This window comes from Dipodomys merriami, unplaced genomic scaffold (assembly GCF_024711535.1).
Source record: "Dipodomys merriami isolate MVZ:Mamm:240054 unplaced genomic scaffold, mDipMer1.0.p SCAF_16, whole genome shotgun sequence".
In the NCBI taxonomy this organism is placed as follows: Eukaryota; Metazoa; Chordata; class Mammalia; order Rodentia; family Heteromyidae; genus Dipodomys; species Dipodomys merriami.
This window is the reverse complement of record NW_027202937.1, coordinates 14,726,352-14,751,532: the sequence shown is the minus strand read 5'-3', so window position 1 is coordinate 14,751,532 and position 25,181 is coordinate 14,726,352. Positions and strand designations below refer to the sequence as shown.

Below are 25,181 nucleotides of genomic sequence, written 5' to 3'. Positions count from 1 at the left end.
TCCCTGTGGATTTTCTCTTTATGAACATCAAGGAAGTCTCTGGTAAATGTTACTTAATTTTTCTACAATTCTGCAGATAGCAGACTACATAACCAGTCAACAATACAATTCTTTGTGACCCAGAGTATTCTTATTACCACCAGGCTATGGTGATTAATATCCACATTTTCCTTATACCCTGGTGTCAAATTATGTCATAGTGTTTATTATTTTATTTCAATAGTGAAGACCTATCACAGGTTTGGTCTATGTTGTTGGGACTATATATCATCATAAAATTACTGCCACAGCGATGACAGGCCCTGTTACATACATTAAAATCATTGATGAACAGATTTTTCATGGTACATCATATAAAGCATACCAATTTTCTAAAGGCTCTGGCATATTTCCCCTAGGATATAATCTGAATGTTCTTATATTTCATCTTCACTTACTGCAGAAAATTTTGGTTCAACCAGAATAAAGTTAATATGATGCACTTAGTAGCTTCAAATAATTTTGTCTATTTGTTGTCATCCTTGTTACTGCAAAATGGGCCATAAAACACTAGGCTCACAAATATTAGCAATAAAGCTACTTTATAAAGGTTGCAGAGAATGAGATTTCTATTTCCTGCTAGATGTGTATGAAATCTAAGCCCACTTAGACAAACAGGCCAAAAAGATCATTGTCTGAGAAGAAATAATTATGGGATGAATTGTTTTATATGGTTTGGTTTGTCAACTAGAATAACAGAACTGAGAAATCCTTAAACTAGCTAGAAGAATGAATCAAATACAGATATCGTTAGTATTTTTCCCTTCAACGAGCCTGCCAACATTCACTCAGATATCCATTTCTGTGAATCAGTAAAAATGGACTGAGAAATGCAAAACCAAGGGTTACAAATTCTTGAACATGTGCTAGTATGAAAACAGGGTCTGGGGCAACAATTAAATATACAGACAGCCAGCAATCTGTCAGATAAAAGAAAAGGAAACATAACATTAGTTGGAGAACCCTTTGAGCAGCTTTCATCTCAGGAGGAGTTTTGTAGAGAAGCTTGGAGTTTTGAAGATATAAAACATGCTGGTGGTGTTTGTAGAGAAGAAATACCATGTAGCCACTGGCCACAGCCATGATTCCTAGAGACACAGCATCTCTCACAGCCATGAAAGTGAGGAAAATATTGCTTATTTTCTGACTTCTTGGTACAGTAAAACAATAGAGGTCTGTCTTAATAAAGAAAGATGTATTCATGCTGGTTATTATGATAACATTTAACAAGCTCATGCTAATGAAGGAATTGAGTATCCAAAAGAAGAGCAACACGAGAAGGATGTGCCATGCTGACCTTGGCTTGAGCTTCCTCCACACAGAACTTCTGGGGCTGATGGTGCTGGCCTGGACCACTGTGAGGAGACTGCTGGTGCAGATGGACAGACCTCGAGACAACCTCTCCAGGTAAACAATACTTGTACAGGCTAAAACACTTAGACAAGTTTTCAACCCCAAAGCTGCTATTGTCCATGGCAATCCTTTGGACAACAGCAGTACAATGTTTGTCAAAACCACAGAGATGAGGATCAATTGTACAGACTTCTTCTCATTACCTCCCCCTAAACTGCACATATAATTCACAAAAACAAATATATTCCCTAAAAGTCCAAGTCCTGTTAGAAGAATGTAAAGCACTGGCTTGAGAAGCTTCCAAACCATGTCTTAGAAATGTTAGCTGAAAATTAGGATTAATTAAATAAATCAGATATTGAAATCTTTAAAATGAAGGCGCTGAAATATCTTTGACCTGTGATGGGTTATATAATGTTTTTCAATTTTTTTGTCTTCCTAAAGATCCCAGTTTTTCCCAGCCCTCCTTTTACCTTTGATCTTATCAATTTCTGATGCATATCTGGAAATTTTCTTTGAGACACCTTAGAATCACCTACAAAAATTAAATGACAAATGTCAGATCAAGGAAGTGACAATACTCCCAGCTAGTTTGAGAAGCAATATAATATACATTCTTAAAAGATAGGCTTGGAAGTGGTGCTGTGGCTCCAAGTGATAGAGTGTTTGCCTTGAGCTGAAGACCTGAGGGATTGCCCCTAGGCCAAGAGTTCAAGCCACATGACCAACAATAACAACAAAAAAGATGGCTTAATTAGATGTGTAAGTACATTTATCACAGACTTAGTTTTCTTCAGTTATGGAAGAATACCATTGACTTTGTTGTATAAACATATAAAATAAAACTGAATTGTTTGTATTTATAATTATTAGTAGCATGAACAAATTATAATTTGAATTAATATAAGATAAAAATATATTTTCATTATTGCAAAGAGGTTTTCTACCAAGCAGGCATATGAAAAATGAAGCTTGTCTATATGATATTATAATAAAATGTTTAAATACAGAAACCTTGAATATAAATGCAGAAAGAATACTTCATATTAAATATATATGTCTGTATGCATCTAAGGAGACAGCTACATAACAAATAAAACAATTGTCTATTTGCAAACAGAAAATGTATCAAAAGTGAAGTGAGCCTATTATGTGAAAGTTAATAATGATAATAAGTTTAATGCCAATGAAACTAATATCTTTAAGGGGAAAAAAGCACATAGGAGCTGTTGGCTCACACCTGTAATCCTAGATACTCAGGAGACTGAGATCTCAGGATCCTGGTTCAAAACCACCCCAGGCAGGAATGTCTGTGAGGCTTATCTCCAATACACTACTCAAAAAAAACCCATAGTGACAATATAGCTCAAGTGGTAGATTGCTAGCCTTGAGCAAAAGAAGCTCCGGGATGGAGAGAGCACAGGCCCAGAGTTCCAGCCCCAAGAATGGGAAAAAGTTAAAAAAAAAAAAAAAAAAAGCAAAGCTCATATATCTGTCTAACTTTTGGAAGAACAGAAGGTGAAAACTTTATACAAAGACCCAGCTTGAGCACAAGGACAAGTATTCTCAAGTATTTTGCCATGAAATCTACTAGAATCATCCAACTCATCTTTCTTTTATCCATATTGTGATATTAGAAGAGTATATTCCTTAAAGCTTATAGAAACTTTCACTAACTTACTTGCATGCCAAAAAAGAAATAAGATTAATATTCATAAGAAAATGCTACATGGACACATAAGTAAACCAAAGTGTATCAGTTCAACTTACCTTGGTAGTTTGTTGCTACCACTGGGTTAGTGCTTCTGTCAGAAAGAGGCTCCCCAAGTGTTATTTGTAACTTTCACATTTGCAGAGTTCTTGGCTAGCTAAAATACCAAAAAAGCTTCAATTGTCACAATTATCCTGTCAGGAAAAAGAAGCCCTTACGGAATTTTAATCCCTAAAGTAAAACTTGCTTTTCCCTCCATAATTATTATATTTGTTTGGCTTAGAAGTTGTCTTAGGGTAATTAAGTTTTAATTATACTGGCTGGAAGACTGAATTGAGAAAGTCAACCATTAGCAATGTGTCCCACTTCCTAGGACTGTCTTTACAGCTTCAAGATGTCAATTAGCCTACGGACTAGAATCTGAGACACAGAATAAGTCATTTCATTTTTTTCCCCCTCAAGGCCCTTTTCAAACTCAGGAATGTAAAGTGATGATTAATATAAAGAACAGTGATTTCTCAGCAACCTGCATACCTAGACTTGAAGGAGACAACTTATTTTGACCTACTTATCCTGTTTGGAAGGTCAAAGTCTTTGCCATGTTTATTTATTCTGTTTATTAAATTGCAAGGCCAATAAATGCATCAATGCATAAAGCAGCAAGCACACTTTTCTAGTTCAAATACACCAAACAACAGTCTTTCTCTCTATTACTCACCCTACTCTCAAAGATGAACTCTGTATTCCCTGATCTAACGGAATGGCAAAATATATGCACACAAGTCTGAGAGCAGAAGTAGGAACAGCACCATTTTCTAAAAGTGTGAGCAGTGCTTGGCTGGCTCTGAGGCAGTCTCCTTCCTAGTCAGCCGTCTGATATTGTTTTTTCATGTGACGATATTTTCTCTTTTTTAATTTAATTTAATTTTATTTGTGAACATACTGTACAGAGGGGTTACAATTACATGGGTAGGATAATGCGTACATTTCTTACCAAGCATTGCAGCCTCCTTCTTTGGTTTACACTTCACATCCCTTCCCAGCCTCCCCCCTCCCCCCAATCCCAATCCTTCTCCTTCCCTCTCGTTCCCCGACCCCCTACCCACCCATCCACCCCCCCCCCCCACGTCGTTGTAAAGCTCTTTTGGGACATGACAACTTGTACTTCTCATTGTCGCAACAGGTCCACCTGTATCCTTAAACAACTGGTTTTTCCCCATCTCCTCCACAAGTTATATTGACATCAATTATAGTGAAAGCAGGGGTTATACTGTGGGGGAGGGACATACAAAGCAACAAAGAGATAATCTTATAAATGCGTTAGAAACACATGCATGAAAGAAAAAAAACATTAAAATACATATCTAAGGGTTCATTTTCCTGACATCACATTATCTGACCTTTTCCGCTTGACTCATACATATACTAGTTATTGCAAATAAGGGAAACCATGGGACCTATGTTTCTTTGGGCCTGGCTTACTTCACTTAATATAATTTTTTCCAAGTTTTTCCATTTCCTAACAAATTGGGCAATGTCATTCTTTCTGATGGAGGCATAGAATTCCATTGTGTATATATACCACATTTTCTTGATCCATTCATCTACTGAGGGGCATCTGGGTTGGTTCCATATCTTAGCTATGGTAAATAATGCTGCAATAAACATAGTTGTGCTGGTAGCTTTAGTGTGGTCTTGTTTGTAAACATTTGGGTAAATGACCAAAAGTGGGATTGCTGGGTCATAGGGTAGTTCTATGTGAAGTCTTTTGAGGAACCTCCATACTGCTTTCCAAAGTGGTTGAACAAGTTGACATTCCCACCAACAATGAAGTAAGGTTCCTTTCTGTCCACATCCCCTCCAGCATCTGTTGTTGTTAGAGTTCTTGGTTTTTGCCATTCTAACTGGAGTGAGGTGATATCTCAATGTTGTTTTGATTTGCATTTCTTTTATGGCTAGGGATGTTGAACATTTCTTCATGTGTCTATTGGCCATCCTTCTTTCTTCTTCAGAGAAGTTTCTCTTTAAGTCTTTCGCCCACTTATTTATTGGGCAGTTGTTTCTTTGAGGATTTGTTGTTGTGGGGTTTAATTTCTTGAGTTCCAAGTATATGTTAGATATGAGACCCTTGTCCGTTGTATAGCTAGTAAAGATCTTCTCCCCGTCTGTGGGCTTTCTATTGATCTTGCTAGCTATGTCATTTGCCCTGCAGAAGCTCTGCAACTTTATGCAATCCCATTTGTCCAGCCTTTCTTTGATTTGTTGTGTTTCCGGGTCTCTATGCCATACATTAAAATGGCATTTTGAGATAAATATGTTTGACCCTTGACTTCAATAAGGCAATCAAGGTTCAGAGGCAGTTAGTATTTGGAAAATTATATAAGTAATGGTAAATGCAAATTGAAACTTTAAATAATTATTTAAAATAATAAAATTTTCTGATACAATGGAGTGCTTTCCTTTTAAAATTTTATTAGATTATATTGCTTTGAAAATTTTTTGTAGACACAAATGTATTCATATATTTATATAAATATATATGTATAAAATGTATACATGTTATATAGAAATATGTATATATCTGTACCTATATATTTGCATGCACATATCCATATATACTTATAATGGCACATATATGTGGTTACTATACACACAAATATATGTTGTGCAGTATATATTTAAAAATATCTTTCTTTTTTAGTGTGTTTTATTGGGAAAATACTGTACAGAGGGGTTACAGTTACATGAGCAAGGTAATGAGTAGATTTCTTATCAAGCATTGTTGCCTCCTCCTTTGTTTTTCCAATAAAATATATTTCTCTGCACAAATAGACATGCACACATACATATGTGCAGCACATGTACACACATGCACATATTTTGATGTGCACATGTATGTGCACTTACATGTGTTCATGTATATTTATTCATTTACTTATTTTTTATTTTATTATTTACTTATTTTTAATTGTAAAGGTAAACAGAGAGGTTACAGTCATGTAAGTAAGATAATGAATATATTTCTTTTGGACAGTGTTATCCCTTCCCTCATTCCTACCTCCCCCCGCTTTTTTTCCTTCCCGCTTCCTTACCAATTCTCGTCCCCTCCAAGTTGTAAAGTGTATTTCCAACATAGTATCTAGTGAGTACCTCTATTGCATTGGTTCACCCATTGTCCCACTGTTTCTGTGATTCCCCTCCTCTTCCCAGATCAGATAAATTTATATGAAAAACAAAGGTTACCGAAATAAAAAAGGGACCACAAGGAATAAACAACAAAGGAAAATGAAAGAAAAAAATAACTGCTAACAGTATACTAAAACAACAACAAGAAAAAAAAACAACAAAAAGCCCTCTTGTTTCCATATCTTGGAGCTCGTTTTGATTAGTATTATTTTATGTGATCATATAAATAGCTATGTCCTATTGTGATCCTCTGTTAGGACTATGCTAGGTGCATACTAATTTCTACAAATGAGGGAAACCATGGAGCCTGTTTCTTTGGGTCTGGCTTACTTCAATTAATATGATTTTTTCTAACTTTCCATTTCCTTATGAATGTTTTCTGATAGAAGCATAGAATTCCATTTGTGTGTGTGTGTGTGTGTGTGTGTGTGTGTGTGTGTGTGTGTGTGTGTGTGTATCTCACATTTTTTAATCCATTTATCTACTGAGGGCCATCTGGGTTGATTTCCATATCTTAGCTATGGTAAATAATGCTTCAATGAACATAGTTGTGCTGGTAACTTTAGTGTGGCCTTGTTTGTGGTCCTTTGATTGAATGCCCAGGAGTGGGGCTGGAAAGGTGGCTCAGTGGTAGAGTGCTTGCCTTGAATGCCTGAGGCCCTGGGTTTGATTCCTCAGCACCACATAAGCAAAAAGAAAAAAGCCGGAAGTGGCACTGTGGCTCAAGTTGTAGAGCGCTAGTTTTGAGCTGAAGAGCTGAGGGACAGCGCCCAGGCCCAGAGTTCAGGCCCCACTACCGGACCCTATATAAATAAATAAAAAAAGAATGAATGCCAAGAAGTGGGATTGCTGGGTCTTAGGGGAGTTCTCTGTTTAGTCTTTTGAGGAACCTTCATATTGCTTTCCAAAGTAAAACTATATAATGCACTCATTAGTTTGACAACTGGTTTGTTTTTCCCAAGACCACAGAGCCTTATTTACAAACATAATCCTCAAGGGAAGTACTTCCTTATCTCCTCCATTCATACTTTTTGCTTGAATTTGTGAGAGAATGAGCAAGTTCAAAGTTTTGATATGTAATGAATCCACAAAGAATATAACTAATACATATTAGTTATAATTAATGTATAAAGTATTATGTTGTTTATAGTAAATATTATTCATGTTAGTTAATCATATATTATTTACTTATTCTTTTTTATTGTTACTTATTTATATATATAGAATATTTATATTATCTTTAAATAGTTGTACAAAAGAGTTGTCATTCACCAAAGCAGTTTTACTAATACTCTTTAAAAAGCAAAATTTAAAAGAGAATGAAGACTAATAGTATTTAAAGCAGAATGTAATAATATATTTATTTGGATGTTCTGTACATTATTAAACTGAAAGATTATTAAAAAATTTGGTGAATAGTTGCTGCCTTCCAAAGTACCAGTTTATTGGAATGGAAGCATTTGTCTTTATATATTCTGATGTGTTATGGATTTAAATAAATTCTGTAAATAAAATTAATTTTAAACACAATTCATGGCTCCTTACACTCCAGTTTGAATTCCATTGGTCTTGCATTTATCTCCAATTTTTCCATAATATAAAAAGGCTTTAATTCATCAAATGTCTTTCTCTCCACATGTTTTCATCAAATGTTGTCAGAAACAAATTTAAACTAATTGTTTCAATCTAAAAACACTATTTACCAGTTTACAGTAAGAAACAATAAACAAACCCCAATAACTCATTCTGTGTATAGCACTATTCTAGGTGAAATAAAAAGGAATCTTAATCTATGCCAGGTGTTGATGGCTCATGCTTGTAATCCTAGCTACTCAGGGAGGCTGAGAGCTGTGGCTCTCAGTTCAAAACTGGCCTGGGCAAGAAATCTGAAACTCTTTAAAAAATTTAAATATATATTTTTTATTGTAAAGATACAGAGAGGTTACAAGTACATGAGCAAGGCAATGAGTCCATTTCCGATCGAGCATTGTTACCTCCTCCTCAGGGACAGCACTCAGACCCCGATTTCAAGCCCCACAATTGGCAGAACCACAATAAAAAAGAATTTTAACCTAGAAATATGTTTCAATTTATCAAATTACATTATCTCCTGTCACAAAGACTAAAAGTAAAAATCGCTCCTTCTTATAATCTGGTCTATAGTCTCTTCTGGCTCACAGAAAGTTGATTTCTGGGGAAAAGTTTTTTAAGGTGATACATGAGTAATTTGGACAAAACTTGTCAATTTGTTTTCTTCTTTCCTATTACTGGAACAGTGGCCATAAAAGCCTAGGCTCAGAAATACTAACAGCAAAGCCACTTCATGAAAATTGCAGAGAATAAGATTTCTATTTCACTCTAGATACCTATATAAGCTCTGAATCAGCTCAGACAAGCAGGTCTAAAAGATTGCCGCCTGAGAAAATAAAAGATTATATGTTAACCTGTTTGGTTTGGTTTTATTTCTCAGACAGACTAACACAATGGAAAGGTTTTTACAGACTAGCTAAATAATGAATGAAACTCAGATATTTTGTGTTTAAAATCTCTGCACTGAACTTGGCACCATTCAGTCAGATGTCCATCTCTGTGAATCAGAACAAATGGACTGAAAATTGCATAACCAAGGGTCAGAAATTCTTGAACATTTATTAGTATGGAAATATGTTCGAAGGAGATAGTTAAATATAAAGAAATCACTAAATCTATCAAATAAAAGGAAAGAAAAGAAAGCATCAGAAGAAGAACACTTTGAGCAGCTTTCATTTCTGGAGGAGTTTTGTAGACAAACTGGGAGTTTTGAAGGTATAGAACACGCTGGTGATGCTTGTAGAGAAGAAATATCATGTAGACACTGGCCCCACCCATAGCACTCTGGGACACAGCATCTCTCATAGCCATGAAATTGAGGAAAATGCTGTTGATTTTCTGACTTCCTAGCATAGTATAACAATAGAACTCACTACCACCAAATTGAAATTTGACTAAGCTGGTATTTCCAATGGAATTTAACAAGTTCATGCTGATGAAAGAATTGAATATCCAAAAGAAGAGCAACACGGGAAGGATGTGCCATGCAGACCTTGGTTTGAGCCTCCTCCACACAGAACCTTTGGGGCTGATGGTGCTGGCCTGGACCAGTGTGAGGAGACTGCTGGTGCAGATGGACAGACCCCGAGACACCCTCTCCAGGTAAATGATAATTCTACAGCCTATAACACCTAGAAAAGTTCCCAACCCCAAAGCTGCTATTGTCCATGGCAATCCTTTGGAAAGAAGTATTATGATATTTGTGAGAACCACATGGATGAGAATCAATTGTATAGATTTCTTCTTAGCTCCTCCCCATAAACTGCACATATAATTCACAAATACAGAGATGTTTCCTATAATCCCAAGTCCTGTTAGAAGGATGAAAGGCAGTGCCTTAAGTGGCTTCAAAGCCATTTATTACTTCATATGCAGATCCAATCCTTTCAAAAGAATGCATCAGAAATGATCATTTTCACATCTTCAAAGTATTTTACACTATAACGCTTTCATGATATGCTTTTAGCACTCATGATATGTGTGTGTGTGTGTGTGTGTGTGTGTGTGTGTGTGTGTGTATGCAGAGTACATAGAGCTCGTTTCTTTTCTTGTGGCACTTTTTGTACTTTTTACAGTTTCTTGATGCCTACTTGGCAAAAATTAAAAAATTCTTCCCTCAGATTAGTAAAACCAATCTAGTGTTCACATCATTATGCATTATGTATCCCATCTAAGTTCAATCTCAACATGGCTGTATTGAACCCCAATTATTTTGCATCATAATTTCTTCATTTTTAAAATTTTTATTGTGTCATGTTCATATCACCAAATTTCCAAAATGCACATTCCATGCTTAACCTAGTTTTTTTCCATATAGAACTTGGATAAACATATATAATACCCTTGCTAAAACTTCTTCCACATTTCAAATTTATATACGTTTTAATTTGCACAACTTTATTTTGCTCAATATTCCACTCTATCTGACTTTTTAAAAAAACCAATCCTGGGGCTTAAACCCTGGGCCTGAGCACTGTCTCTGAGATTCTTTTGCTTAAGGCTAGCACTCAACTACTTGAGCCACCGCACCATTTCTGCCTGTTTTCTGTTTATGTGGTGTTGAGGAATTGAATCCAGGGCTCCATGCATGCTAGGCAAACACTCTACCAATAAGACACATTCCCAGCCCTATCTCTCACTTTCTTTTTTTTAAATGCCAGTATTGAAGTTAGGACCAGGGTCCTCTTTCTTAGCTTCTTATTTAAGACTGGCAGTCTATTACTTTAACCACACTTCCACTTCAGGTCCTTAGCCAATAAGTGGAGATAAGAATATCTGGACTTGCGCTGCGAAAGTGGCTCAGTGATAGAGCGCTTTCCTTGCATGCCTGAGGCCCTGAGTTCGATTCCTCAGCACCACAAAAGCAAAAAGAAAAAGCCGGAAGTGGCACTGTTGCTCAAGTGGTAGAGCACTAGCTTTGAGCTGAAGAGCTGAGGGACAGCGCCCAGGCCCAGAGTTCAGGCCCCAGAACCAGACCCCCCACCCAAAAAAAAAAAAATGAATATCTTGACTTGCTCTTCCAGGGCTGGAATCCTAATCCCTAGATCTCAACCTCTTGAGTAACTTGGATTACAGGCATGAGCCACCAGCTTCCAGTTCTTTATCACATTTTGATGAATATGAGACTCTAGGATTCAGGTTTTATGTTTTTGAGGCTGATATATTAATATTTTCAGAGATGTGTGTGTGTGTGTGTGTGTGTGTGTGTTTGTGTGTTGGTCTTGGGGCTTGAACTCAGGGCCTACACACTGTCCCTGAGCTTTTGTGCTGAAGGCTAGTACTGTATCACTTGAGCCACGGTTCCACTTCCAAAAACTTTTTGGTGGTTAACTAGAGATACAAGTCTCATAGTCTTTCCTGTTGAGGCTGGCTTCAAACCACGATCCTGGTATCAGGTTTTTTTTAAAAAAAATACTATTATTATTTTTTTAATGCGATGAGCTGACTCCTAGGGCTTGAACTGAGGACCTGGACACTGTCCTTGAACCTTTTGCTTCAAGCTAGGGCTCTATCACTTTGAACCAAAATGCCATTTCATGCTTTTGTTTGGTAAGATAATTGGACACAAAAGTCCAATTGCAAATGTTCAGTGATTTTGTTTTATTTTTATGTTTTAAATGTCAAGTTAAACTTTAAGCATAATGAACCAAAGACATCCAGGATCAAGTGCTTTGTCTGAAAAGTTTATATGGTCAACTGGCTACAGCCAAAGAAGTGCTCTTCAGGAACCTTAGAATTTTATTTGGCATCAGAAGGCCTATCAGAAGGCTCCACACTGGGCTGGGAAGGTGGCTCAGTGGGAGAGTGCTTGCCTTGCGTGCGTGAGACCTTGGGTTTGATTCCTCAGCACCACATAAGCAGAAAAAGCCAAAAGTGGCACTATGGCTCAAGTACTAGCCTTGAGCTGAAGAGTTAAGGAACAGTGAGTGCCCAGGGCCCAGAGTTCAGGCCCCATGTCCGACAAACAAATATAAATAAAAAATAAAAAGAAGGTTCCACACTTCCCTGGTTTCCCTGGTTTCTTTTTGTCAGTTGTGGGGCTTGAACTCTGGGCCTGAGCTCTTCAGCTCAAGGCCAGCACTCTGCCACTTGAGCAACAGTGCCACTTCTGGAACCTTAGAAATCTAAAAGTGTTTCAAGCTGTTTAAATTCCTTTCAGTGACCCCAGATGACTAAAATAGCTTTCATCAGTTTGTGTTGATAATTATCAAAATGGATTAGAGGAAGAGGAATTAGTATCAGCTGTCATGAGAAAAAAGGAATTTAATAATCTACAATAGTCTCTTGTAGGTAAGTAAATTGGGCATTATTACTGTGAACTGAGGTCATACAAATAGGAAACATGATGGCATTTGACTACTGCTATATGACCTTGTGAAAAACAATAATTTCTGTTTAATTAACAGCCTATTTTACCTGTGGGTTTTGCTTTTTTTTTTTTTTAAACATAATTAGTGTTAGTTCTATTGAGATTGTTAACTCTAAGTTTCTGATATTCAGACTTTAGGCCTGGATAGGATACTTTTTCTTTCTTTCTTTTTTTTTGCTGCCAGTTGTGGGGCTTGAACTCAGGGCCTGGACACTCTGTCCCTGAGCTTCTTTTTTGCTCAAGCCTAGCACTCTACCACTTGAGCCATAGTGCCACTTCTGGCTTTTTTTGTTTTTGTGGTACTGAGGAATGGAACCCAGGGCTCCATGCATGCTAAGGCAAGCACTCTACCAGTAAGCCACATTCCCAGCCCGGATACTTTTTCTTCACATCGAAAATCTCCAGCCTCATGGGGCTGGGAAGGTGGCTCAGTGGTAGAGTGCTTGCCTTGCATGCATGAGACCCTGGGTTCGATTCCCCAGCACCACATAAGGAAAAAAAAAGCCGTGGCTCAAGTGGTAGAGTGTTAGCCTTGAGCTGAAGAGCTGAGGGACAGTGCCCAGGCCTAGAGTTCAGGCTCCATCACCGGACCCCCACCCTAAAAAATCTCCAGCCTCATATTATTTCAAACTATGGACAGTATATCCAGGTAAAGGAAGCCAGAATGATTGGCTCAAGCCTCATGATTTGTGTATATTTAATATACTTGTGAGGCAATTATCAAGACTTCTCTCTCTCTTTCTTCATTAAACATCAAAGGTTTTATTTACATTTCCCTGTTCAAAAGATCCCTGGCAGCATGAACTGTGAATATAGGTGTTTATCTGGGTTTGGCACCAGGTAGCTATATGACTATAGGAATGTCAGTTAGTGCCTTTAACTCTGTTTCCTCCCCAAAATATACAGATAATAAAGATTGCCTCAATGTATTTAAGGAAACAAAACATAATTTTAAATGTATAACATATGTAGAAAGAATATATTCATATTAAATACAGATTTATAGGAAATAGGCAGCATAAAAGAAAAATGATGGTCTATTTTTTTTATGGTTGTGGGGCTGAACTCTGGGCATGGGTGCTATTTCTCAGCTCTTTAGCTCAAGGCTAGCACCCTACCACTTGAGCCACAGTACCACTTCTGGCCTTTTCTGCTTATGTGGTACTGAGGAATCGAACCCAGGGCCTCATGTATGTGAGGCAAGCAATCTACCACTGAACCAACTTCCCAGCCCTTGATTGTCTATTTTGAAATACAGAAATGTAACAAAAGTGAAGTAAGCATGTTTTATGAAAACTAATAATTATGACAAGCGTAATGATGATGAAATTGGAATCTAAAAACAAACACAAAGCTCTTCTATCATTCTAACTTTTTAAAGATCACAGTGAAATCTTACACAAAGACTCACCTTGAACATAGGAACAAAGAGGCTCAAGCATTTCTGCAATAACATCTGCTAAAAGCATCCCACTCATACTTCAATTATACATACCGAGCTATTAGAAGAGTGGAGTCCTTCTGGTTTATAGACCCTTTCATTAATTTACATACTAAAAGAGAAATTAAGATTATCCTTGTAAATAAATCTTACAAAGGACACACACACACACATATTAATGTATCTTACTTTTATATATAAGTAAAACATTATCAGCTCTACTCACATTGGTATCTGTGGTACTGACAAACCATGGGTTGGTGCTTCTGGCAAGAAGAAGCTTCCAGGTGTTAGTGGTAATTCTGGATTTGTAGAGCTGTTGGTTGTTTTAAGTACCATGAAGGCTTTCATTTTCACACTAGTCAGTTTTCAGTTTGTCAGCGGAAGGAAGCCCTGCAGAATCTTAATCCCTAAAGTAAAACTTTTTCCTTCTCCCTCCACAACTATTACAATTGTTTGGCTCAGTTATTGTCTTAGTGTAATTAGGGTCTAATTATAGTGTCTGGAAGACTGAGTTGAGAAAGTGAACAACTAGCCAAGTCTCTTTATCTAGACTTTTACATTTCCTAGATCTGTTTTGACTGTCACAGTTTCAAGTTTTCTCAAGCCAAAAGTTGCTGTCTTTGGCAGCCCTTTGGAGAGGAGCATTATGATATTTGTCAAAGCCAAATGGATAAGAATAAGATATACACATTTCTTCACAGTGCCTTCCCAGAAACTGGAAACATATTTCAGAAAAATAGAGATGTTTCCTACAATGCCATGTTCACTTAGAAAAATGCAGATTGTCCCCTCAATATAGTTCACTCCCATTTCTTATGCCACAGGCAGAAAAACTTGGATTCAGAATACACGTCCTTGATGATATATATCTGAAAAATGTATTTCATGTCATAGCTTTTTTGTGGTATGTACAGGGCAACCATGATACACATAATGGTGCAGATTTTTGTCTAGGAGAACTCTTTTTTTTATCTGTGTCATTCTTTCTGAGTCAGAATTGAAAAACTAGAATTTCTGTTTTTTAAAATGTTCATTTGTTGTTATTAAAAAAGTGATGCACAGAGGTGTTATAGTTACATGAATCAGATAAAGAGGACATTTAAAAATCTAAAATTTCTATCCGTATTTCTTTTAGCTTCACAGTAGCAAAACCAACTTCTCACTCAGATCCTAGAATATCCCAGTTGTGTGCAATCTCAGCATAGCTGAATTGAATCCAAATTTTTTCCAGCCTCAACTTTTTTCCTTTCTTTCTTATTACATTTTATCATATTCCCATCATCCCACTCCAAATTCATAACCTGTCTGCCTTCCTCATACTGTATATTAAACTACTGGCAAAATCCTGTTATTTCAATATTTAAATGTCTCATAATTTTAGCCACATTTTACTTTTTATGTTGTCTCAGATTTCTCAGTTTTCATTGCCCTCTTAGCTTTTGGTGATGTAATGATGACTTTTTCAGAGTTAATTTTTGCTTCTGATTTTTTGTGGCACTAGGGTTTGAACTCAGGGCTTCATAGGTGCTATCTAGGCACTCTACTGTCGAATCATTCCTTCAATCCCTTTTTGCTCTGGTTATTTTGAGATACGGTTTCACTTTTTGCCTGGCCTTCACCTGAACTGCGTCCTCCTGTTTTAGTCCTTCTGATATAGCTGTAATGACAGATGTGTGCTAATATGCCCAGCTTATTTCACTGATAGGGAGTTTTCTGAACTTTTTTGACCAGGCTACACTGAAACTATGATCCTCCTTATCATGGACTCCTGTGTTGCTGAGATGACAGGTAGATGTCATGCATCCAGTCCAGATACTGGTTGAGAAGGGGTTTCACAAATATTTTGCCTTGCCTGGCCTTGAACCTTGATCTTCTAGATCTCAACTTTCTGAGTATCTAGGATTAAAGCCACAAAGCACCACACTCAGCTTGCTTCCAACTTTTATAACTTTTATAACTAACAATATTCCAAAGGCCATCTTAACAAGGTCTTCAGGGACGGTCTGAGTACAACCGAGTGACTTACAGGCTTCTGAAGGAAGTCTTCCTCAGCTACTTCCAACTAATTATTAAATATTGCTTTAAATGTCTTTCACCTGAAGTTCTCAAGCTGCCTCAGCTCTAGATTCTGTGAGACTCCACAATTAACCAGCAAAACCCCAGAAAACCCAGAAGTACAGCTGTGGCTCAAGTGCCAGCTTTGAGCTCAAAAGCTTCTGGACAGCACCTAGGCCCTGAGTTCAAGTTCCAGTACTGGCACACACACATGCACACACACACACACAAGCACACACACACTCACACAAAAGAAAAAAATATGTATTTATTATAGTTGTTAACATGTCCCCACAAGGAATAGCCATCTAAGGAAAGAGGTGGACTCTCATGTATGGGATAATATTGTTAGTATAGGGAAACTTAAAGACAGTTATAGAAAGAATACCATCATTTTAAAGACAAAGGCATTTAGGAAGTTGGAAATATAATGAGAAAGAAAAAGATGATATAATTGAAAATATAGTAACTCAGATAAACTTATGAAAACAAATTTTATGAAACCTAATTATGCTGACAGTGTTAAAGTACCAAGTAAATTACAGGAAATAGAGAGTTTTTTCCCTCAATAATCTGAAGATACTCTTACATCTTTTGTATTTGAAAGAATACAAGGTAAAGAACTTTATGAAAATATTCACTGCAGAGTGCTCTGATGATACTAGATCCTGAACACAGTGACAGTGATGCTCCAACATTTCTCGGAGGATATTGGTAGGACTGATCCTCTCCATCTTTCTAGTTTCAGATATCTAAAGGTCGAGGTCATAAGGTCCTTTCAGTAGATCCTAAGGATCAGAGATGCTGTATGTCTTCCTTCGACTAATCATAGAAAGATTAAAACTTATTCTTCTCAGGAAATTACATGATACATGCGAAGCGCATCAAAGAATTAGCAAGTTTACTCACCTTGATAGCTGTGGTGCAGGCAAGATCTGGGTTAGTTCTTCTGTCAAGAAGAGACTTTCCAGGTCGTATTTGTACCTTCAGGATTTGTAGCACTCTTGGCTCTCAGAAAGTACCAAGGAGACATCAATTTCCACAGATGTCACCTGTCAGGTTTATGAATCACTGAAGTACAACTTTCCCTCTCCCCTCACAATTACTACATGAATTTGACTCAGAAGTTATCTCAGACTGAATTAGGATTTAATTAGTAGAAGGATATGAAGTGAGAAAGTGAACAACAAAGCCGGTATCCACATGTAGAGTTTCCCATGTCTCCAGACTTGTCTTTGCCTTCCCAGAGTTCCAGGCTATGAATTATCATGGAGATCAAACTCTGAAATACCGAGTAAGATTTATCATGGAAGCATATCATCTTTTTGGCCTTATGTCACAATGTAGTTGACCTAGGTCCTACTCAAGTGTCTTCTACTATCACAGTAGTTCATATCATTGATGATTGTATGATGAAATGGGTGAAATCTAACCAATATATAACAGGATAATAGGGAAAGAATGACTTGGTATTCCCAATTTGACCCTTATTCTGACATTCAGTTTAGTGAGGGCCTCATTTTTGATATGTTAGGAATTCATTGTGTGTGTCAAAGTCTCTTGGGGGTTTCTTGTTCTGTTTGTTTCTGTATATGTTTATTTTTGGCCTGTTTGAGACTTGAATTCAAGGCTTGGGTGCTGCTCCTTAGCTTTTTCACTGAGCTGGCATTTTACCACTTGAGCTAGAGCTCCACTTCTGGTTTATTGGTGATTAATTAGAAATAAGCCTCATGGATTTTGCTGTCTGGGCTTTGAATCACAATCCTCAGATCTTATCTTTTGAGCAGCTAAGATTACAGGCCTGAGCCACTGGTACCAAGATCTTTCAAGCTTCTTTGGGATATGAGTAACCTAAGGCCTAAGATTATGCCTGAGTGGCACATGGATGCTCAAGTAGAACAGCATGAATTTGTGATAGAATTGCATTATTTTAAGAGCGTTGCTCTTTATTCCCATGGTCGTATTGCATACTTTAACACTCAACAATAATTATCAATTTGTTAATATCGAGATTCTGTACAGCTGGGTGGTTTTTCCAATGCAGTATCTTTTATGGGTTTTGAATATTCTCTTTAACTTTCTTGATGATAGCTGATAAATGCCCTTCTATGTGTGATAATAGAAGCCCATTATAATGTTTTAATACTGTTACTTTCAGAAATACTATAAAATCACTATGCTGATGATGTTATGGTTTGGAAAAGTAATATGACACTAAATAAAATAAGAAGAAAACTTTCTCCCTTCACATATTTTGATAATGGTTTAAAAAAAAACAAAACAGGGTATTTTTGGAAATTTCATCAATCTCACTATATTTACCTGAAAGTTGTCACACATTTTGAGATTTGATGATAATTTTTTAACGATAGATTAAAGTTGCTGAATTGTATTCTTCTTACTTGTTATGTGTTTACTTATGAGTTCTGTCTGTTGATATATATGTGTATTAATGAACAAAATAAAATTAATGCTTGATGTATATTTTTAGTCTCTCTCACTTTCAACTTGTGTTTCCTCTAAACTATTACATATTGTAATTTCATAGTATAATTGATATGTTTTATATATATAAATATATATACATATATACAGAGTTTTCCTTATACTTCCCTTTTACAGAGCGTTTGACATTTTATTCATTAAGTTCTGTAGAAATCTGCTTTGAGATAAGTGATTACTCTCAAAATATTTATTTCAATATGTGTATGTAGTACTGAGATTTGAACTCAGGGACTCTTCTTTGCTAGGCAAACACTGTCATACTGAACCTTGGCCTCAGCCATTTTAGGCTTTAGTTATTTTTCAGACTGGGTATGACCTTGTTTCCCTGGGGCCTTGTCTTATACTATGATCCTTGTACACCTATTGTGTCTTTTTTTTTTTGACCCATTCTAGAGCTTGAACTCAGAGACTGGGCACTTTCTCCAAGCTTTTTTCTTTTTGTTGGTCTTGAGGCTTGAACTCTGGGTTTTGGTGCTGTCCTTCTGCTTTTCAGATCAAGGTGAGTATTCTAGCACTTGATCCACAGCACCAGTTCTGGTTTTCTAGTGGTTTATTGGAGATAAGAGTCTCATGGACTTTCCTGCCTGGGCTGGCTTTGAACCATGATCCTTACATCTCAGCCTCTTGAGTAGCTAGGATTCCAGGCATAAGCCACTGGTGCCCAGCTCCCCTGAGCTTTTTTGCTTGAGTAGTACTTTACCACTTGAACCACAGCTCCATTTCAAGTTTTTTGTTGGTGGATGAGAGAAAAGATTTTCATGAACTTTCCTGCTCAGGCTGGCTTTGAACTGTGATCCTCAGATCTCAGCTGCCTGATTAGCTAAGATTATAGGTGTCAGCCATCAACTCCCAGCTCTACTTGTGCTTTTCGTGTAACTGGGATTACAGATTCAATACACATCCAACTTTTATATTGAAATGAGACTTAGCTATGTAAAACTTTCTTTTTCCTGTACTGGTCTTGAACCATGATCCTTCTCATTGATTATTGTCTCCCACTGAGCTGAGATTACAGGCATGTACCATCACATTTTGGCCCCTTTTCAAATGTCCTAAAGAACTGTCTTTTAAATATCACGTAAGAAAATGATTGGGGTTGGAGGCATAGCTCAGATCGGTAGAGCACCCAATGATTGAAAGTGTCAAATCAAGAATTTGAGTCTTAATATCAAACAAAAAAATTATATCAAGAAGCATCCTTTCAGCACAGGTAGTTGTCTCTAAATTCCGTGAAGACTGGCAGCCTTGCTTACTGAGGTTCTTTTATTTCCCTGTGGAGAAAGGCAATACTGGCTGAGAGCTACTCTGGTTTCCTCGTTTATGTGTGCATCTCTAGAAGTAACTGTTAGTCTTTCAGTAAAGCTTGAGTTGATTTCAAAGTTTCTGTTTCTGAGAGAGATGTTTCATCAACTCAATTCATTTCTTTTTATGTTTATTTAAATGCCACAAAGTGATACATAGTTAATGGTATCATTTACTGTTTTGACATAGGTACTCAATTTATCATGTTCACATTAAGACAAACACATGTATCAATTCCAGGAATTACCATGTCTCTATGATAAAAACATTCAAAATATTTTTTTCCCAACATTTTGGAAATATATACTATATTATCCTTGTTTATACTCATCCAACAGTAATATAGCACACCCCAAGCCCTTACTCAGGTTGAATTTTAACTTCGTATACCTTGATCAACATTTCCCATCCTTTTCTTTCCAGTGGTCTACTGGAGCCTCTGCTATCCACCACCCCACTCAACAACTTCTTTGACATCACTTCTTCACGGTTCACATATGAATGAGATTGTGTGGTGCTTGTCCTTAAGTGCCTGGCTTAGTTTGCTTAATGTGATCATCTTCACGTTGAACAGTGTTATGCTATATATCATGATTTTTTAAAAAATCCATGCATCAGTGGATGGGCATTCAAATGGTTTCCATTTCTTTGCTATTGTGAGTTGTACTGCAGTGAGCTCTGAATACAGATGTCTCCTCTATGTAGAGCCTCATTTTCAAACCAAGGAGACTTTTTAAAGAATGGTTTCTAAAGAGAGTATTTGGGATGGGCTGGGAAGGTGGATCAGTGGTAGAGTGCTTGCCTTGCATGCATGAGGCCCTGGGTTCGATTCATCAGCACCACCTAAGCAGAAAGAAAAAGCTGGAAGTGGCACTGTGGCTCAAGTGGTAGAGCGCTAGCCTTGAGCTGAAGAGCTGAGGGACAGCGCCCAGTCCCAGAGTTAAGGCCAAACCGGACCCCCCCCAAAAAAAATGTTTGGAGGTGCATTCTATTTTCTATTCTTACCAGTTTCCTTAAGGCTTTTAGAATCTAGTAACAGAAAGCAATTGTCAGCTGAATCCATTTTGTGTTAGTGTTAGAGTCTCTCACTGATCATGTCTGCTTTGCCCTAAAAGCCAACTTCACATAAATATTTCCTGACACCTTTTTTCCTCATTTGCTATTAGGCTATTGAAGGCAGGTCTCTGGCACATAGTAAGTATGAGCTGAAATGATAAGGATTGAGCCTGTTTGAGGGAATACAAAAGTGGCAAAAAGTTTGGAATTCTTGGTAGATTAAAAAAATTGACTTGAGGGGAAAACATACTGGTTTCTGGTAACAGTGTTACCTCCAGCATTTTTCCCAGTGAAAAGAGAAGCTGAAAGTCACATATTTGATAGAGATGGGAGGCTAGCAAGAATCTGTCTAACTTCCTAGAATGCTGAAAAAAATGTGCAATTTTCCTGTTATTAGATATGTACATATCTATAGTTCATAGAGGAATTAATTTTTGCACCTATCAGTGAGCCCTGCAGGATTTAGCACTCCAAATATCTCGACCGATTAGGACCAAAGGGCTGAAAACAGCATATCCATGTGATAGAAAGATTTTAATGTTTAATACTATGAAATGATTTCTCAAGGTGGAACCCATGTAGAAGGAAAACATGAAATCAGCCCAATAAAAGACAAGGAAACAGGCCATGAGAATGAGAGTACTTATAGTAGCTCTGATTTCTGGGCTGGAATTGTGTGTGAACCTGGAGTTATGAAGGTAGAGGACTTGCTTGTGATGGTTATACAGATGGAAAGCCATGTACCCACTGCTCCAGCCCATGAGACTCTGAAAGATCACATCCCGGAGAGCCATGAGGGAGAGGAAAAGCCATCTTACTGTCTGCCTCGATGGTAGCATGTAACAATAGTCAACATTCACTCTAACTTCAGATCTGTTCATGCTACTGAGTGCTGTGATAAAATGGAGCAAATTGCAGCTGATCAGAGAATTGAAGAACCAAAAGAGGAGGAGATAGGGGAGAACTTGCCATGCAGTCGTAGGTTTGAGCTTTCTCCACTGGGTGGTCCTGGGACTGATGGTGATGGCCTGGACCATGCTGAGCAAACAGGTGGTGCAGATGGAAAGCCCTCGAGCCACTCTTTCCAGATAAACTAGAAGTTTACAACCCACATCACTTAGAAAATTTCTGAAATAGAAAACATTGGCTATCTCTCTTATCGCTGTGCTACAAATAATGATTGCATTAGAAAAGGCCAAGTGGATAAGGATAAGGTCTATCGTTTTTTTCTCAGGACTCATGAAAAAAGTATACATGTTTTTCATTAGTATAAAGGTATTCCCCACCATTCCAGGTCCATTAAGAGAAAGGAAGATGATTCTCTGGATGGACTTAGTCCATACTTCTTCTGACTTCCTGAACATTTTTAGAACCAACAAAAAGTAACAGGAAATTTTTTCCTACTTACTTTAATGAAAAGTTTCCTGAAATACATTAAATTTCCTAACACATATGGGACCTCATTTTTTGAATATTTTTGTAAAGCAGCTGTACAAAGGAATTGCCATTCCACAAAGCAGTTTATGAATGCAGTGCATCTTGATCAATGAAATCTCACTTTTTTTGATGCTTTTTCTTTTTGCTTCTACTCGCATGGAGATAATGATTATTATAACTTGGACACAAATCCCATGCTCATTCATTCTTTGAAAATGTGCATTTTCATCTTCCTCATCTTTAAAAATATTTATACCATTTTCTTCCTAGACAAATTAGAAAAAAAGGTAATATTCAATATCTGAGCCATGATCTTGATAATGAGTTCAGATGCTTTCTTCCTTTCACTCTTTCTCCAAGAACCCCTGCCCCCTTCAGCCTAGCAAATTGTACTGGGGCTTCTCCCCAGACTCTCTTTAGTATCTCATAAACACTGTTCCCTCAAATAAGCAATAAAGATAAAGCTAAAATACAAGTGTTGCTTCTCTAAAGAAGTACATAAGGGTAAAATGATGTAACTTCTAACAGAAGTCCAAAACTCATGAGTATCAAAACATAAGGAACACAGTAGTTAGAAGAGTAGGAGAGCAGAAAAATCTAGCCAGCCTTCTTTTCTCAAGGATGACCTAATAACACGGGAAAGTTTATACCACCAATGGGATCAGAAGGGCACTGAATTCTTTTTTTCTTCCTAGATATCCTGTTGTTATTTTCTATCTTTTCTAAGAACTTCCTCTTACCTTAAAAGGACATCAGGAAAACAATTTTCATGTCAGGCTCTGATACCATGGATCCTAGGTAAGTGGAAGATCTTACTAATTCTGTTATTTGAGATTTGTCTAATCTAGTGATTTTCTCCATAGAAATAACTGACGTAGCAAGTCCATACTGTAATATCTCACCTTGTGATTTGCACAACTACTTTATAAATTGTATGCCTTTTTCTTTTATCTTCTATTATAGTCAAAACAAACTTTTGAAATAGAAATCTAGTTCTTTTGCTTTATTTCTCAAAATTGCATACACTATTAGATGGCAACTTTAGTTCTGTTTGTCTTTGTCCATCCTTTAAGAGGTTTTTATTTATTTTTTTTTGTTTTTAAAGAGGTTTTTAAATTATCCTTAATTCTCATTTGTCCTATCTCTGCATTGACCTGCTGCTGCTGAGATTATTTTTCAAACATACTCCAAATATTCATCTCTGAGATAGCAATAACTGCTTTTAGAACAAGGAGCATATCTTCGCTTACTTGAAGAGTATCACAAGTGGGTTAGAAAATCTACACACTTATTACAAATCTGGAGGCTGTAGGGATCAGAAATTTAGATGAATATTTTAAGAAGCATTCGCAAGTTTCTTACCTCAGATACAAGGATCAACAAAATGCAGGCTGTGTGAATCAAGTCAAGTTAAGGTTTTCTGTAGTAAATAGCATGTGGGAGGGGGTTCAGGGGGTAGGTGAGGTGGAGTAATCCTTTCTCAGATGTTGGAATATCAAAGATATTATTAAACTTGAGAAGAATATAATTCAAGATTTTTAACAAATGTTGCAGTCAACTACTCTAAAATTCACATGCTGTTTTTCCCAATTCTTACAATGCATGAACACATGTACTTGATCACATTTTGTGTGTGCACGCGTGCGCATGCATGTGTGTGTATATTTGTATGTGTGTGTGTGTTTGTGTAAGACCCAATGTTCTCATTTATAAAGCAGAGACAAAGGAAGCATATAGAATGAAGTGTATTTTGAGCTGAGGCTAGGTACTTAGCAAAGTGACCAGCAAGGAAGTAAGATTAATTTTCTAAAAGTAATTTAATATCATTATGTGTTCTCAAGTGTGTTTTTCTTTCCCTCCTTTTCCAACTCAATACTATATAATGTGATATTTCTGGATGTAGGAAACAGAAAATTCAGAATAAATAAAATTTTCATAAAGAGGGCAAAGGTATTTTACTATATGAAGTCTGAAGGACTCAAGAAATAAGACGGAAGACTGGTGTTGGTGGCTCACACCTGTAATCCTAGTAACTCAGGAGCCTGAGATCTGGGGATCGTGGTTCAAAGCCAGCCCTGGCAGGAAAGGCCATGAGACTCTTTATCTCCAATAAACTACTCAATAAAAGCTGGATGTGGTACTGTGGCTCATGTGGTAGAGTGCTAGCCTTGAGTATAAAGAGTCTCACGGACAGCACTCAGGCCCTAAGTTCAAGCCCCAGGACCAGCAAGAAAAAAAAAAGAAAAAAGAAAGAAAATAAAAAAGAGAAAGAAGTCACAGCTTTAATAAAACCCCTAGTATTGGGAGGCAAAATTACACCAAATCGGACTGGGAATGTGGCTTAGTGATAAGTGCTTGCCTACTATGAATGAAACACTGGATTTAATTCCTCAGTATCACATAAACAGAAAAAGCTGGAGGTGGTGCTGTGGCTCAAGTGGTAGAGTGCTAGCCTAGAGAAAAAGTTCAGGGACAGTGCCCAGGCCCAGAGTTCAAGCCTCAGGACTGGCAAAACAAAGTCTTCAGGGAAAACACAGGGCATAAGTGTGTACACACATCCAGGCTGACATGCCATTGAGGCCCAGTGTTTCAGTATCTCCTTGGCCTGGATATAAAACAGTGGCATTGAATATAATGTATCAACCACAGTGGCCTCCATAGGTCACTGAAACAGAAGCAGTGGCAGTTTGGAAACAATTAGGAAAATAACAAGGGTAATTATGTTCTGTCTCCTTCCCTCTTCTCTAAAGGACAGTGGAGTTGAGAATCTTCTCATTCCCTGACCTTGACCAGCCCTATCACATCAGCTTCCTTTACAAAGCCAAAGACATCCCCCATCTCCAGCAATCAGCAGCACTTACCTATGGAGTCTCAAGGTCATGTTTAAGGTGGGCACTCTGATAAAGCAGCAACAGCCAGGCTCTACTTATCCTTCTCAGAGTCCCAATGGTCATGCCCTATTCCCAGTGTTGTCAAGATGTAAGTGGCTTTACCTGTGCACCTCCTTCTCCAACTTTGCCTTTTGGCTGCTGCACCTTAATTTGTTGAGTCCTGAGACTTGCTCAGTCTAATTATAGTGAACATTCAGTAATCAACAGGAGGCACTCTAATGATGACCTGTGCCCTGATGGGTC

General features: G+C 37.3%; 3 protein-coding genes across 3 annotated transcripts; all 3 read right to left on the bottom strand.

Moving 5' to 3' along the window:
• Nucleotides 1-804: 804 nt before the first annotated feature.
• On the bottom strand, nucleotides 805-1,701 carry LOC138827838 (vomeronasal type-1 receptor 3-like). Its single transcript, XM_070023452.1, has one exon. The coding sequence runs from the start codon at nucleotides 1,699-1,701 to the stop codon at nucleotides 805-807; it is 897 nt and encodes a 298-aa protein (XP_069879553.1).
• A 7,090-nt stretch (nucleotides 1,702-8,791) lies between these two features.
• Nucleotides 8,792-9,736, bottom strand: LOC138827692 (vomeronasal type-1 receptor 4-like). The gene has a single exon (XM_070023310.1). The coding sequence runs from the start codon at nucleotides 9,734-9,736 to the stop codon at nucleotides 8,792-8,794; it is 945 nt and encodes a 314-aa protein (XP_069879411.1).
• Nucleotides 9,737-21,053: 11,317 nt separating this feature from the next.
• Nucleotides 21,054-24,885, bottom strand: LOC138827691 (putative vomeronasal receptor-like protein 4). The gene is made up of 2 exons (XM_070023309.1): nucleotides 24,832-24,885; nucleotides 21,054-22,010 (listed from the first exon to the last, which is right to left on the bottom strand). The coding sequence occupies exons 1-2, from the start codon at nucleotides 24,883-24,885 to the stop codon at nucleotides 21,054-21,056; spliced, it is 1,011 nt and encodes a 336-aa protein (XP_069879410.1).
• Between the last annotated feature and the right edge of the window lie 296 nt (nucleotides 24,886-25,181).